This window comes from Camarhynchus parvulus, chromosome 2 (assembly GCF_901933205.1).
Source record: "Camarhynchus parvulus chromosome 2, STF_HiC, whole genome shotgun sequence".
NCBI lineage: Eukaryota > Metazoa > Chordata > Aves > Passeriformes > Thraupidae > Camarhynchus > Camarhynchus parvulus.
The window spans coordinates 17,677,350-17,693,296 of record NC_044572.1 but is presented as its reverse complement, the minus strand read 5'-3'; the positions used below and the strand labels follow the sequence as shown (position 1 = coordinate 17,693,296).

The 15,947-nt window shown below is 41.8% G+C and overlaps 1 protein-coding gene across 1 annotated transcript in view; it reads left to right on the top strand.

The window, feature by feature from the left end:
* The window catches only part of KIAA1217 (KIAA1217 ortholog), a 176,256-nt gene that overhangs the window by 133,174 nt on the left and 27,135 nt on the right, over window positions 1–15,947 (top strand). The window contains 3 exon segments of the mRNA XM_030943482.1: window positions 3,028–3,132; window positions 3,555–3,604; window positions 11,318–11,478. Of these exon segments, the coding sequence (XP_030799342.1) occupies window positions 3,028–3,132; window positions 3,555–3,604; window positions 11,318–11,478 (316 nt within the window).

The following is a 15,947-nucleotide window of genomic DNA, read 5'->3' as shown; positions in this document are numbered from 1 at the left end:
CATGCTGCCACCTCTGACTCTCCCAGCATTCACAGGAAAACAATGTGAAACAATGCCTTTCTGTGCTCAGGCTGATAAAATGGCCATTTCTTTCCCAACTGCTGTAAAAGGGACCCTCCCTGCTCTTCCGGGGTGGTGGAGAGATGCAGCTTTATCTGGGAAATTAATCTGGGAGCAGAGACGGGTTGGCTCTTCTTGGCCTACCACCCTTCTGGTGGCAGCAAGCAGAGGCACCACTTTGTTCTCTGTCTGCTCTCTGTCCTGGTGCTCCCCGTCCCAGCCTGCCCTGTGTCACTGGAGCCTGTCCCATGCCTGGGGACCCTGCCTGCCCCATCCATGGGACTCTGGCCTGCCCTGTGCAGGCAGAGCTGCTGGGACAGGCTGGTCCCATCTCCCCTCTCTGCAGCAGTGAGCACAGTGAGGGGTAGAAAACACAATGCTGAGAACCAAAAATCACAATTTTTGTCATGGCAATGCTGGAATCCCTGATAGACCCCAGCCTTGCACAGCCTGAGGAAAGCATTTTTTCTCCCTCCTGGAGCAAAGTCTGCTCCAGCCCTTCACAAGGAAGTTGGAGGCAAAGGGGCCCGCTGCAGGTCCTGTCCGTGCTCCTCTCGGGCTTTGTGGTGACAGAACTGGGCAATGGAACTGGGCCACCAGCCCTCCAGTCACATCAGCCCAGGTTACAGCCCCACCACCAGGCCATCTGCATCCCTCCCTGCCCATGCTGGAACGAGCTGCCTCCCACCGCCTTCAGTCCAACCACCTCCAAAGATCAGGTTGTTTTATTTAATGCCTAAAAGGAACCTTTCAGACACCTGTTTTTGAAATGTTTGGTGCTAATGGCCATAACAAGTCTGGGTGTTATGGTGGAATTATTACAGGAAAAATCTGCCTGGTTTCTAACAGAGTAACTCCAGAGCACATGTAGATTCTTCACATTCTTAATGCTTTTACCATATGAAAAATAATGTGTTCTGTGCAATTGATTCCAGTATTTCATTCGTTTTTCATCATCTCCTATCTTGGAACATCCCTCTCCCTCTTAACAACATACTTTCCTAGATTTCATGGCAAAGGACAAGATTAGCTTTGTGTTGCCATAATATCTTTTGAAGCAGAAAATTGTTTCCAGATTATCTAATGTGGGTTGAAAAAAACCATCATATTTATGGACTGGTAAAACAGATAGACTTCCAGTTGAGCTTAATTCCAGAAAGGTTTTGTGCTGATTATCTGGGAAAAAAAATATTTTCATTATTAAGTGTCAAAAATGCTGCATTAAAGTTTGTTGGAGTATATTTATCCCTGGGTTTTAGTACTTGTTTTTGTTCCAGAGGTTACTGTAGCCTGCACCAGTTTCTTATTTTAAAACTTGTAATAGTGGAAATTCCGTAACGTATTTCTCAGTTTGAAATGAATTAAGTCAGATTCACTAGTCTTCTCATCACCCTTCAAAATACCTTTCAACATGAAGACAGAAAAGTGAGATGCGTGCACTGCATTAGATCGCAGTAAGAACACGTCTGCTGGCTGGGGACTGACTGAGCTCTCTCTTCTTCCCTGCTTGTGTCTGTTAGCATCTCATTGCTTGTTTTGTTGCCCTGTTTTCTCAACCTCTGGGTGTCTCTGAGTCTCTCCTGGCTACGGTATCTGTGTGCTATCCCAGGAAACCTCATTCATTCCCTGAATGTAAATGAAATAATTAGCCTGGACAATCCGTTTGCCTGCAAACAGGGCTGATTACTTGCTTTTTATCGCGTCAGCTTGCTTTTGGCTGTTATTGGTACCTACATTTGACTTTATATGACTCTTATTGGTTGATGCTATTGCTTTGGCCACCGAAGCAACTGCAGCTGGGGTGGCCAGAGTTTGGCTGCTCCCATGTGCACAGAATGCTGCCGTGGTGATGGATGGGCCATGCAGTGCAGCATGCTGAGTCTGTGTCTGAGTTTGTGTCCCATCTTCTCTCATCAGTCCCTGCTGCTGGGCTTAACCTTAATCTTGCTTTTTGAGAAGTTGTCTTCTCAGGCATCTTCCAAAGCCACAGCCTGCTGTTAGAATTTCCTCCTGCAAGTCTTCCCACATACTTAACTGCTGGAGTAGAGGGATGCCTTTTCAGAAGGTCCCAAACTGATGTGTGTCTGTGTTGTGGTGTGACTTTGACATGCTGGCATGTGTAAGTAGGCACCTGTGTGAGCAAAAGGCTGGTTTGGAGCCGACTGAGGGAGTCCCCTGGTACCTGACTAATACATGGATTTATGCGAACGGATAAACACAAATGTTAGCCTCCACATCAAAAAAAAATGTATTGTTCTTGTTTAGTCACCTTTGGTTCCTATGGAAAACATTGATTATACTTACTGTAGTTCTACATCTCTTTTCTTCTGCTTTTTGGGAATTTCTCAGGATATGTGCACGAAAGAAAATCTGTTTTATTATAACATTGCTGTACAGTCTGCATTTTGTGCCTCTCTGTTACATTTCTGTCCTTTCAAAGCAGACAGTTGTGATGTCAGGTGGAAAGGATTTGGGCTGGAAAGTCATCTGCTTGGGCAGATTAAATGCTTCCCAGACAAAAATTCTGGGTCTGGGAAAAGTAAAAATAGTAAGAAGAAGTGTAAAGTCTTTAATCCTGAAACCTTAAGTACAGATAAAATGATTGGCCCAGTGTAGGTAAAAGAGAAAATGCATGTAATGCTGAAAAAGAACTTTCTCACTAGTTCCAAGTGGCATTAACAAATTGTTTTAGGTACCTGTCTTGTGAGGTCGTTAGAAGTTTGTTACTTGGTTGTTTGTTTTGTTGTTTTTAACTAAGCAGATTTTTTAAAATTGTCTGTTACAATGCAAAAGCTGTCCAAATTGAGATGTGGTAAGCTGCTGCAATAAGGTATATGCAAACTGTACCCGAGGGCCTTTGCACAAACTCTGTAGTGTCTTTCCAATCCTGTGGTAATCATTCACCTAGAAAAACAAGTCTGAAAGCAAATATATCTGGCTTTAACAAACGGTTCTCTTGTCTTACAGAGAGAGGATACAAGCCATGGAGAAACAGATTGCCAGTTTAACTGGTCTTGTTCAGTCTGCGCTTTTAAAAGGGCCAAATACAAGTAATAGCAAAGATTCTTCTAGGTAAAAACAGAATTCATCTGTAATGATTTTAGTAATCAATCAACAAAAATATATTTGATTGTAATAGTAAAAAAATCCTGAATGCTCAATCATTTTTAAGTTTCTTTATCATCTCCATGAGAATGCTAGGCAGAGAGGAAGAATATGCCAAATGATAGATGGATATTAACTGCATTACTCTTCTGTGTGGTAAAAAGAATTAATGTAGCTACATGTCTGTGCTTTCTACTGCTTATACTCCATTCATTGCTTTACTTCTACTAAAAGGTGATTTTAAAAAATTACTGATGACTGACAAATTATTGGTGATTTAAATTAAAAAGTATATATGTTTTAAGGCCATTAAATTTGTTGGATATAAACTTCACTACAGTTTTAATAGTTAGTAAACTAAAATCACAATTTTTCTTGTTATTATTTAGTGAGAAGATGATGAAAATTGTGTCCAGCAAGAGCAGCGCCGACACTACGGGTAAGATAATTCACTTTTAATTTACAACTTATTGAGGTATATTAATAGTTCTGACATTACAAACATCCCAGCTTATGGAAATGTCACATTTACTTAAATTTCCATGGCTGTACTGTCAGAACTGAAGTTTAAGTGCAGGATATGGGAGTCAATCACATCTTTAAGAGAGGAATTTCTGACAGGTTGAGATGGTATTTGGGATGAATTTCCCACCTGTGCTGAATGGTTTAAATGAGATGCAGAGCCTCTGCATCTGGTGAATTTTCCAGTGACTCATCCTGTCTATAGGATGTATGTATATCTGCCATTAACCCTAGATGTGTCCAGATTGCTAGAGAAGACTAAATATTTAATTCCTTTTCTTGTCACCTGAACTTTTTCTAAGGTCCATCTGTCACTAGGATACTACTGATGTAATGACACCAAGAAACTTAGCAGTCAGCAAGACAGCACTTTCCCTAATTAAGCCACATTGATCTGTTCCTAATTATTAGTGTGCATCTAAACCTTTCTGAGCAAGCACCAATTATGTAGCCAGTAAGAGCCGGTCTTGTTTTAGCATCCCTCCTGGAGAGCTGTTAAGTGTGTAAAAGATTGAGTTAAAACTGTTGACAAAGAAGATTTCCACGTGGTTGAAGCTCTTTGTGTAGGGGCTGATGCTGGAGAAGTCCACAGGGTATTGGTGTGCTTATATGCCTCCTCTTCACCTTTGTCATGCACTGAATGCAAATCCAGGCAGTTCCCTGCTTCCTGGTAGTGCTGCTCCCAGGGGAGGTCTGTGCCCGGCAGGTAGTAAACTACACACATTTATTAGCAAACCTATTATGCTCCTAACTAGCCTTTCTGTTGGAGCTGTTAGCTCACGTTCAGGATTCCTGTTTGTCTGGAATTGCACTGTGTCCTCCTAATTGACAGAGACCAAACTAGACCTGGAAACTGTCAACCACATGGAAGAGAGATGGAGCTAAAGTCTTGGTGCTGAAGCTTTGCTCCCAAGCCACTCTCTGGTGCCGTTCCAACTCTTCCCTTCCTGGATGGGGAGAGGATTACTTAAAGCTTTGAAGAAATAAGTTGTAATTTTTCAGTTTCAGACAATATAGTGAAAAGTCTGTCATTATTCAAAACGGCTGCAAAATGGTCTTCAGATTTTTCCCTATTGCAGTGTCATTACAGACTGAGAATTTATGGCATTTCCCACTTGCACAGGCCTCACCTCATATAAAGCACTTACGAAACCCTCACAACCAGCACATACAGTGCCTTGTGTCCCTCTTTGTAGTGCATTGCAAACAGCAGCCTCTCTGCTTTCCCTGTGGTGGTACCAGTTCAGAGTTGGTTAGGGGCACTCAGTCAAAGGACCTGATCTGAGTGGGTGCTGCTTTGAGTGGGAGTTTGGGCCTCCAGAGGTCCCTTTAAACCTGAATTATGTAGTGTGTGTGTGCCTGTGTAAATGTGCACTCACTTAAATGAGAAATGGAACAATATTCATTGGGAAAGCAACCTTACATAAAGCAAAAGCGGAGATTCCCTGGGCAGTCATGCTCAGCCCACCAGAATAGTGTGGTTCATCTGACCAGCAGCCCTTTCCTGGCACTACCGTTCCCAAATACTCCTCACTCACTACCTTATACGACTGACATGTCCCTGAAATGACAATATTACATCTAGCAGCTGCATGTGCAGCCATGGTGGGGGAGATGGAGGGTGGGGACTTAATTTACTGTCAAAGGCCAGATCATCATCTGTCACTTACTGACAGAGACATTGGCTTTGTCACATGGCCATGTCACTTTGTCACATGGCCATGTGCCTATCCAGCATATGAGTAAGGATTCCACATTCAGCTTGTGCTATAGATGCCTTTCTCATCACCTGGGAGAGGGGATAGGACAGTGGGAGCAGCCATGCAGCCAGCAGTCTGCAAGGATCCCTATCAGTGCTATAAAGTATAGTTGTAACTCCAGCACCTGCATCTCTGTATCCTGTCCTTCCAACATGTCTCAGCCACAAAATTAAATTGTAGCAGGTAAGGGAACAAGGTGTGGTGACCCCAGTATGCTACAGTATTGTAACCCACAACAGCTATTACTGGAGACTGCTGTGTAAAAGAACAGTCTTGTATAATGGAATATTTTCCCACTTTTGTGCCTGGAATTGCTCAGGACACGGTCCAATGAGTCAATGCAGTTTGGCTTACTTGAAAATTAGGCAGTCTGCCAGAATAGAATGTTTCTCCTTTTGTAAATATGCTTGGGTTCAAAGAGAAGCTAGACGCACTTCTGCTGACCACTGTTTTGTTCTTCAGTTCACCCCAATCTTTATTATGTATAGCCATTTAGGCAGTGACTCTCTCACTTTACAATTCCACTTGACAACTGTGCACTGAGATACCAGTTTTAGCAATTTCAAAGACTATTTGAAAGACAAAGTGGTATAAAATGTTGATTGAACAGTCCTTTCTAGAGCTCTGATAAGCAAAAATGTGAATTGCTTCCCATTCTAAAAAATAAAACATCTGTGCAAGATAATATTGTCTCATCAATGTTGAACCAACATTGTATTTTATAGTATGTGTTCCAATGATAGGAGACTTTTGTGTAAAAATAGACTACATCCCTTGGGATGGGAAAGAAACCAAAAATTCTAAACCCTAGATAACTCTATATAGCTAGATTGTGAATACTTTGTTTGGTATGTCATATGAACCAAATTGTATTTAATTTGCTTTTGCTGTGCCGGTCTGTAGAAGCCATTGACTTCTTTAACCCCAAATATTGAGGACTCTGAAGAAACCCAGCTTTTTCACTGAGGAAGATGAGTCTGGAATAACAATACTTGTCTGCATTTCTTATCTTTTATTGCTTTAGGCTCAGTTCTTTCATGGGGGATGGGTTCAAAGAGCAGTAACCCTCCACAGACTGGCTATGTCTCTTCTGCTAATGTTAGGAGAAATTCCATGACTGAATCCTTATAAAGATCTTCAGTTCCTGAAACACCATCATGGCATCAAGGAACTCTCGATTTAAAAACACCACATGATTCTAAAACCAAACCATACAGTAAGAGTCACTGTGAGATTACTAACAAATACCCTGAGAAATACTTACATACTCTCTTTTCTGTCATGTTTCTGTTCATCAGTTGGAGATTGATAGACTAAATCCTGGATTCATTTATTAAATTGAGATCAGTTGTTTCATGGATTACCAAAAAAAAAGCAATAGCTTTTTGCTAGTTGCTGCCTTGTTAGAAGAGGAAGGAAGATATTTCAGTATTATTTGAGAAGGGGATCAGGGAGTACAATTTTCTGCACTAACACCACCAATACAAAATGAGAGGAAGATGGCAGCAGGGAGAAGTATTACAAACATAGGGCTCAGATTTGAGTCCTCATTCTTTGTGAACTGTCTTGTCATCTGTGTATATCTGTGTGCCCTTCTCACATGCATGACTCTTGCTGTGATGACCTCTGAATTAAATCATTGTCCATATCTGCTTGTTTATCTCAAAGACAGATCATGCTAGTCTTAGAACTGCATCAGCATTTGCAGACAAAATATGATCCTGAATTCATTTTGGATCAATGAGATGAAGTTGCACACTAATGTATATATAGAATATTTTATTATTTTGAGGCTGATTTAGTGCCATCTAGTAACTGTCACATCTCCCCAAATAACGCTTGAAAATATTGTGTCTCTTTAATTAGATTCATTATTTGTGAAAAAAAAATATTGTGGGGTGTCTTCTGATGGCCTTTTGTGCCAACCTGCTTCAAAATAAAATCTTAGCATTTCATTAAAAAAAAACAAACTGGGAAACAGAAGGAGAGCAGTGTCTTTACAACCATAGCAAAGGTCAAGTGTCAGGGAGTAGAAGTCGTGTTCCTTATGCCCTGGGCACACAGCAAACCTTTCCTCTTTCTGCACGTCAGTTCTCTTTGTACTCTAAAATGGCAGCTTAGTTCATTAGCCTTTTAAAAAATTTAACTTTTTTTATTTGTCCAAAGTATTAGGAGATTATGGTGGGAGGTTGAATTTCCCTTACCTATCTCAAGAAGGAGTTTCTTTAAAAACCCAAGAGCCAGTGCTGTTTCTTTCCCTTTAATCCATCTGGCCTCACATCTAATCACAAAGCTACAGCCTGGGACTATTTCCAGCAGTGAGCTACACTCCCTAGATGAAGCAGCCCCTCATTCAGCTGCCCTTTTATTCTTTCTTGATGAAAATATGAATATGTGAGAAATCAGCTGCTGATGGTTATGGCTCACTCAGTGTCTCGTGTCTCACACCCGCTGCAGTCAGCAGTCCCACTGCCCCATTTCCCAGGCTCTGAGCACACTCTGCAGCAGGGACACTGTGGCAGCCAAGAGCACCTCATGCTGAAAAGAGGTGGCTGAGGCAGCAGTGAGGAGGAGAGCTGCTTTGTAGGGAGTTGGAGAAATTTATTGCTTACAGAAGCAGATCACAGTCCATCTACACTAAAAGGAAAGCAGGCACCCCTTCCTGAGAAAATATGTGAATTGACTGGGGTCCAGCATGGGGGGAGGGACTGGTGGGTCTGATTCATGCCTTGGCTCCCTCATCAGAGGGTCAGAGGCTGGGGTTTTGGAGCTTTTGCTTGAGGCAAAGAACAGCACAAAGGTAGGTGTGCTTTCAAAAATAGTCCAGATTTGTGGCTAGGGATCAGAACTCTTGGAGGCTTATCCACATTTTTCAGACTCTCTGGTGGTTTCTGTCTGTAAGGTTTATGAACTAAATACCATTCTCTTAAACAAAAAAGGCAAAAAATAGTGCATGTGAGAGGGAAATAGATGCTTGACTGTAGGAGAAACTGCAGTGTACATGTAGACAGATAAGTATGAGCATACATTAGACTGAAACGTGGAGTGGGTACATAATGGCAGTGAACAAGGACTGTTTATTTCTTGAGTGTTGCTTTCTGTTAAGGAGCTCTTTGAAAGTCAAGAGACCATTGAATCATACTGGAGTATAGCAAAAATGTGCAGCAGCTTGCTCAGCAGTGTAATGACGAGTGCTGTTGTTGAAGCACCAAGCAGATCTAGCTGGAGCAGGTTCAGGGGTGGTATAGCATTACAACAGCCTGCACCAAGCCAGAAGAGCTTTTTGTCTGAGCATGTCTCCAGAAGCTCATAGCATGGCACACTGTATGTAGCATGGATCCAGCCTGTGCTTTTATTGAGCAGAATTGCAAATGAAGGTAAAGTAACAAACATGATTCCTAAAAACCTTTTTTTTAAAATAAAAATAGGCTGGTGTGATGTCCATCCTTTAAGAGTGCTTCCCCCAGATGAATTTTGCAAAGGTTGTATTTGAGGTATCCATTCCTGTTGGAAAAGGAATAACTGTGTTGTTGTGCTGAGCTGTACTCAGGCACATTTGGAGGAATAGTTCAAAAGACTACGAGGGATGAGAGCATGGGAGAGAACTTCCCACTCTGGGAGTTGTACTCATTCCAGTCAGAAGATGTGTCATGCTCTTTAGTGCACTGAAAATTTGTCTTCGGCAGGCAAAGCTCACAACGCTGGTTTTTGTTTGATTTCATTAAACTGGATAGAATGTGTGCTTGTGGGAACGGATGATGACCAAAATCCCTGTGTAAATCCATTGATGAGCTATTTTCTGTTTCTTCAGATTTCTTTTTTTCATCATAGAGAAGGATGAATTTGAAGTAGGGAATGACCTAATCATAGAATAGAATCATGGAATTATTTAGATTGGAAAAGACCTTCTAGATCATCCAGTCAAGCCATTAACCTAACACTGCCAAGTCCACCACCAGGCCAGGTCCCTAAGCACCACATCTACACATCTTTTAAATACCTTCAGGGATGGTGACTCAACCACTCCCTTGTGCAGCCTCTTCCAATGCTTGATGACCCTTTTGGTGAAGAAATTTTTCCTAATATTAAATCTCCCTGGCTGTAACTTTAAGCCATTTATTTTTGTTCTAGTTTTTGTTACCTGGGAGAAGCGACCAACTCCCACCTCCTTCCAACTCCCTTTCAGGCAGTTGTAGAGAGCAATAAGGACCTTGAGACTCCTTTTTTCCAGACTGAGCACCCCCAGCTCCATCAGCTGTTACTCATTAGACTTGTGCTTCACACCCTTCACCAGTTTTGTTGCCCTTCTCTGGACATGGTCCACCTCTCAGTGTCTTTCTTGTAGTGAGGGCCAGTTAATGCTGTCGTTCAGGGAGCAGCAGCCATCTGTGCCATTTGGGATCAAGGAATAAGGTGGATTTGGCAGTGTGATGGGAAGAGTTTGCAGGACTACAAAGTACTGGACTTAAAAATGAAGTTTGTTGTACTGATGGTCTGTCATTTTGTCTGCTGGGGGGGGGGGTGGGAAGGGACACACTAGGAAAAAAATTTGAAGAATATGGGTGTGTAAGTGCAAATTGTGAGAAGGAGCTGACATTTCTAGTACCTGATGAGCTGGAATTTGCTTGTTCTGTCTAAAGAGAGCTTCTTCCCAGGCACTTGAGACTGAAAAGAACAAGACTGGCATTGTTCCCATGCAGAAGAACAGCATTCTTTAACAAAGAAAGTTTTGTGAGGACAACAATCATTATTTTCAGAGTGTGGCTCGGCTCATTTCCTTGTGTTATGCTGTATTCCTTTCTGACAGACTAAAAGGGAGTGGGTGGATGCAGCATGGCTGGAGAGCCTCTGGCACACCATCATTTAATTCCTCTGGTTTTATAGGGTTGCTGCTGGAGGTACCTGCTAGAAATAATGCAGTTGTCCTCTAAGCAGTGAAGCAAGATTTTCTATAGAAGTCTTTTCCCCATGTTTGGCAGCTTGACTGAATCCATCTCCTGTGATGATTAATCAACAAATATGTAGTTCAGGAGTCCTGTGAATGAATTTACATCCGCTTGGTCTCAGACATCTCCTGGGAGGACAGTCCTGAAGTTACTTTCAGAACCAATTTGATTTGTTGCTGTTTTATGTCATCTGCAGTTATAACTTGTTATCCCCTCTCCACTGCATGTGGTAGAAAGCAGCCCTGGAGTAATGCAGTGCTCTGGTAGAACTGAGGTTCCAGCACAGATACACCTTGATGCTGTGCAGGCTTCCCTCAAAATATATTGTATAGGAATGTGCTTTTTGTTCACAGAGTGACAAAACTATTTTTTGGTTTTTTAAAAAGCATAGAAGTTTTTTTTTAATTAGGTAAAAAGACACTTTATAGGATTCGAGGGACTTTATTTTAAACTTAAGGATAGCTAATTGGACAAGAGCTAAAAAGTATTGCTTAAGCAATGTACTAGAAAAAGAAGAGAACAAAAAAACTAACTGCTTTTGTGAGGTGTTTTACTAGGACCAAGAACATTTAGCGCTTGGCTTGGTTTATTTTTGTAAAGACTTTTGTTAATTTTGCTTTTTATTAATTTGTTTTTGTTTTTAACGTTACTACAAAAGCTATTTTACTAATTTTATGCTTTTTTAAGTAGCTAAGCTATTTTAGGTGTAATATAAATGTCTAAGAGCTTATGAGACTTGGCTTAAAAAAACTATATATCAATTGGGTAAGGAGGTGCCAGTCCCTGTTAGTACTGGGCATTGGCATCCAACATTTGCTTTTCTCGTCCACCTGTGTGAAATACCTGTGGATTCAGTAGGCAGAGGAGGGATCGCGTTTTCACCTTCTCTGCTGCGAACTCAACCTGTGCTGCTGCTTATTGCAGGTGCTGCCACCATCTCTGGGGGGAAGAATGCCCTGGGAGCTGTGGAGCCAGCTGTCACCCACCACCCCGCTGGAGCCCCAGCAATGCAGCTCAGCCTGCACGGGATGAAACGCAGCGTGTCGGATCTGCGGCTGCAGCTGCACCAGATGAAGCAGCTACAGGTATGGTTACCTGGACAATGCTGGGAAAAAAGGTGGCTTGGCAGCAAATGCCTTCTTTCCTCCTTCCTTCTCTCTTATTTTCTCTCTTTTACCTTTTGTACAGTCTCAGTAACAGAGTTCTAGCAAAGGGCAGACACAAAAGCAAGTACTGCAGACACAAAAGCTTGCATAGTCCTCGAGGTGTGAGAATTAGCTCAGTTAAACTACTGCTGCTCAGATACTGAGGAAAAAAAATTTCTAGCTTTGTTGGATGACTCTATACATTAAAGCAGTATTTATATTACAATAATATCAAGTCTGTGATTACAGTTTGGATCCTGCTATGCTATGTGCTGTATAAACATGTCAGAAGAACCATGTTCCTGCTCCATACTGTTTACAGTTGAGACAGATCTTAAGTCCCTGAATAAACAACTTTGATGTCAGGAAACCCAAATGTAGCTGAGGATCAGTAGATATGCATTAAGCCAGAGTTTGAGTCCTGTATTTACAGAATCCAGAAAAACAGCCAACTTGAACAGTAAGAAAAAAAAATGGTATTTCAAATGTTGCTGCGAAGGTTTGTTGTGTCCCACTTACACTCAGGTTTCAACAATACCTTCCCAATACATGTCAACACCTCAAAACCTGCAAGAAAGAATACAACCAATGAACAGTTAACAAAAATAGTATGTTGGCACATACAGTCATGCTGCAAATATAAATATATGCTGTTCATCTCAGACACTGTAAAAATAAGCATATGCAGCTGTACAGGTCTTCAGCCTTTTACTTAATTGGAAACTGAAGAGCACTGTGTATTGTCTCAGAAGATGGAAAAGAAGGCAGAGCACTTTCTTGTAAGGCAAAGTGGACAGTGGGGGAAGCCACAATACTCTGCCAGTCCTCCTTACCCAGAAAGTGACATCATGTGTTAGCTCTTGTAGGGCTGCAGCTGCTGGTTTTGTAACCAGGGCTATGGTACCATGTCAATCACGTATGATTTGCTGATAAATTTTAGAACAAAATAATGATAATGCAAATCAGAATTCAGAGCATGTTTTACCTTCACCTCCTTATCTAAAGGAAATTAAATTATGAACCTGTCATCGAGCAAAGGAGCAGAAGGGTGAGGTAAACATCAGTATAGGAAAATGTGTCCAACTGAAGGTTCTGTGACAACGTCCTGTGCTCTGTTTGCTGGGAAGGCAGAGATGGCAGAAGATGTTTGGAGCAAAGAGTTGGGTCCGGTGACTTCTGCCTGTGGTACAGGTCCCCTGTATTAAATTTTCAGTTTAGGATGAGTATGCTCCAAAAGCAAATGTCCCTTTCCAAAGCTATTCTCAGCAGTGCTGCCTACGTGCCAGCCATTGTGTTCCTCATCTCATTTGAAGACACTGGCATGTGATCTCTGCCCTGGCACATTATGTGTAAGTGCATATTTTTCCACATTTGTGCTGCAAACCCCTGCAGCCCCTCTGTCCTCCTCCACACCACGTGCCAAATGCAGCTCTTGGCAAATGCCTTGGGTCTGGTCCCCAGCTGTGCTCAGCATGTGGCCTCAGAACGTGGCTGGAGGCTGCGGTGCTGCTTGGAGGCAGGGAGCTCATCCTTCCCACAGGGCTGCCCACCAAGGAGGTGGCATTTCCCAGGCTGAGCTTTGTCTCCATGGCCCTGCCCGGGGCAGAAGCCTTGCTTGTGATCAGACATAACATTGTGGCACACAGGAGTGAAGGAATTTCTACCATCTGCACAAATCAGTGCTGCCAAGGAGGTCTTGAGAAGGGAAAAAGGACATATCCCAAGTGTGCTCATTGACTCTGGCTGGCTTTCCTTAATTCAGAAATTATAGCAAACTTGGCGCATTGAATTAGTGGGAAGTTGAGACGATTTTGATAGTCAGCTGGCAGAACCTGTAGCTCAAGGGAAACTTTGGTATGTTACACATAAATCCATTGATGAGAGTTTCTGTCATGGCATTCCTGAGCTATCTTGAAAAAAGCTCACAGTTTGTAGGGCAGCAAGTGAAACAGGCAGTGTTTTAAACTGAAGAGTGTTGCAATATCACATTTTAAATAAAATACTTTGTGCTACATTTTTCCAAAAATAATTATAAGTAGAAGGGAAAAAATATTTTTTCTGGTTTCCCAGATTGTTTTCATTTCATGTTTGACAGTGCTTCCTATTTTTCAATTTCACTGTTTCTCCTGGTCTGGCAGTCAGTTTGTTCCTGTTTGTGTGAATTTTTTATACAGTGACAGACTAGAAGAAACACTTCAGAAAAATACAGGCACAAAATTTGGCAGGATAACTAAGAAACAGGACATAAAACTATGTTTAATAATGTCTATTGTTTAATTTTCAATTGATGTTACCGCTGTAAGTTCATACTAATTTTTTTAATAGAATCAGAGAAATGCATGATAGAAAAGACCCATTAATTTGTGTATCCTTTGTTTGTGCTGGCAAAATCTTCATTTTAAACCATATCCAGCAGCAAGGGATCCAGATGTATTGATTCACACACCGGATAAACATGTAATGTAAGATGCCACCAAAAAGTTAAGATGTGGTTGGATTTTGAACAGAGATTCTTGGCACACAGACATTTACCTCATGGCTGTTGCTAGAGGCTGTATACACTTCTTGCTGCTACACTTGCATGTTCTGAGTGCTCTGATTTTCAGAGACATTCAGGACAGACTTGTTTCATGGTGCTCTGGAGTTTTCCTCAGTGCCAGAGATGGGCTGTAACACAGCCTTGTCCTGAATGGATTTCTCACTGGTAAGAATTGAGCCCATGATGACTTAGTGGGGTTGTTCATTCTGTGCTCCCAGGTATAGAGAACTCTTGGTAGCAGGTTTGAAACAAGCCTTGGAGTATATGTACATGGTTTATATCATTATCTTATATGTGCACTGGATTTTTTTGTCTACTCCTTCTTTCCTTTACTGAACTCACTTTAAGGGAACACAGATATGATTAATGTTCCCTATTAGGAATGTGTGTGCATGCCTGCTTTTCCTTCCCTCAGTGCACTGTTTGCAGGGAAGTGAGTGCTGCAGAAAGGACAGAGAATGTAATAACAACACTGTCATAAATGGTATATGATACTCAGTTTCACAAATGTAACTTTGAATTAGAAATTGATATATATTTGAGCTGCATTATAGAACTGGAGCTGCTACCTTTAATCAGTATATGGTAACAAACTTCAGAAGCTAGATACTTGGATTCTACAGAGGTGCTGAGCTGCAGGCAGCCAGCTCCTGTTTGTGTCTGTGCTCTGGAGTTCATGGGGAGGTGGGAGGCTCCCACTGGGCAGGTCGTGCTCCTCCTAATGAGGAGCAGGGTTGTGAACCAATACTTGGTTTTCTAGTTACCTGTCTCATAGATAATTATTGGTTCAAAGTGAATGAACTAGTTATCAGATTATACTTGGAGCAGGTACCAGAGGCAGAGCTGGGGTGCTTGTGTGAGAGCAGTGACAAGTAATGGCTGAAGCACAAGATGAAGAAGAGGGGCAAGGAAGGTATCTGGAGAGAATGGTGAGGTGAAAGTGAGAACCAAGGGTAAGGAATGTATGAGAGGATGCTAGAATTCAAAAAAAGCATGCTAAATTTCTGTTTGCTTGCTGCTTGCAGTTATAAGGTAAGGTAACTCAAATTAGCAAGAAATTCCCATTTGTTGGTGACAGGAAAGCCTGCATTGGTTTTCCTTACTTTTAGCATGTGCCTTTAGAACTTCAGTACTGCTTCAAGAAAGACTCTTCAAGTATGAATCTTTAAGATTATTTGGCTTGTTTTCAAGCAAGCTTATAGTACAAAAGGTTCTATCTTGTGAAACCAGAATAACTATGGCAGATCCATAAAACATCTTTTGCTTGAGATGGTGGAGCAACTAACAGAGGTGTCAGAGGGGCAAATGGGGTGTGCACTTAGCCAGGGGGTCTCACATCTGATTCTGCTGCAGAAGAAAGATAAGAATGAAGTTCAGTTCCAGAGCACACAGGTAAATGGATGGCCAGAGAGTGCTTTCTCCTTCTTGCTCCTGCTCTCCCTGCCTCATGCTGTCCTTTGGCTGCTGACTGACACAATTGCTCCCCTCCCACAGTTCCTTCTTTTGTCTCTCTGAACCCATATGTACCTCTCCCTTCTCATCTTTTGACCCTGTTCCCCAGGCATGAACAAACTCCAGTTTTCCATAACTAGCCAATTATTGCATGAATTTTCATAGAAATAGTAAAAACATTTCTTTGATACCAAGATTGAGTCATGTCCCAAAATGAAAGAGCTCACTCCGAACACTGAGGTTTGTAAGTCCTCAACATAGAAGATTTTTTGAAATCTTGCTGTATTACATTTTTGTTCCCTGTCCTCATTATCAGAAATAGGTGAACTTTTATGACTGAAACTTCCTGGTATTGTTCAAGCACTTCATAAATGGAGGTGACAAACACCTTAGCTGTACACATCACCACAATAAATAT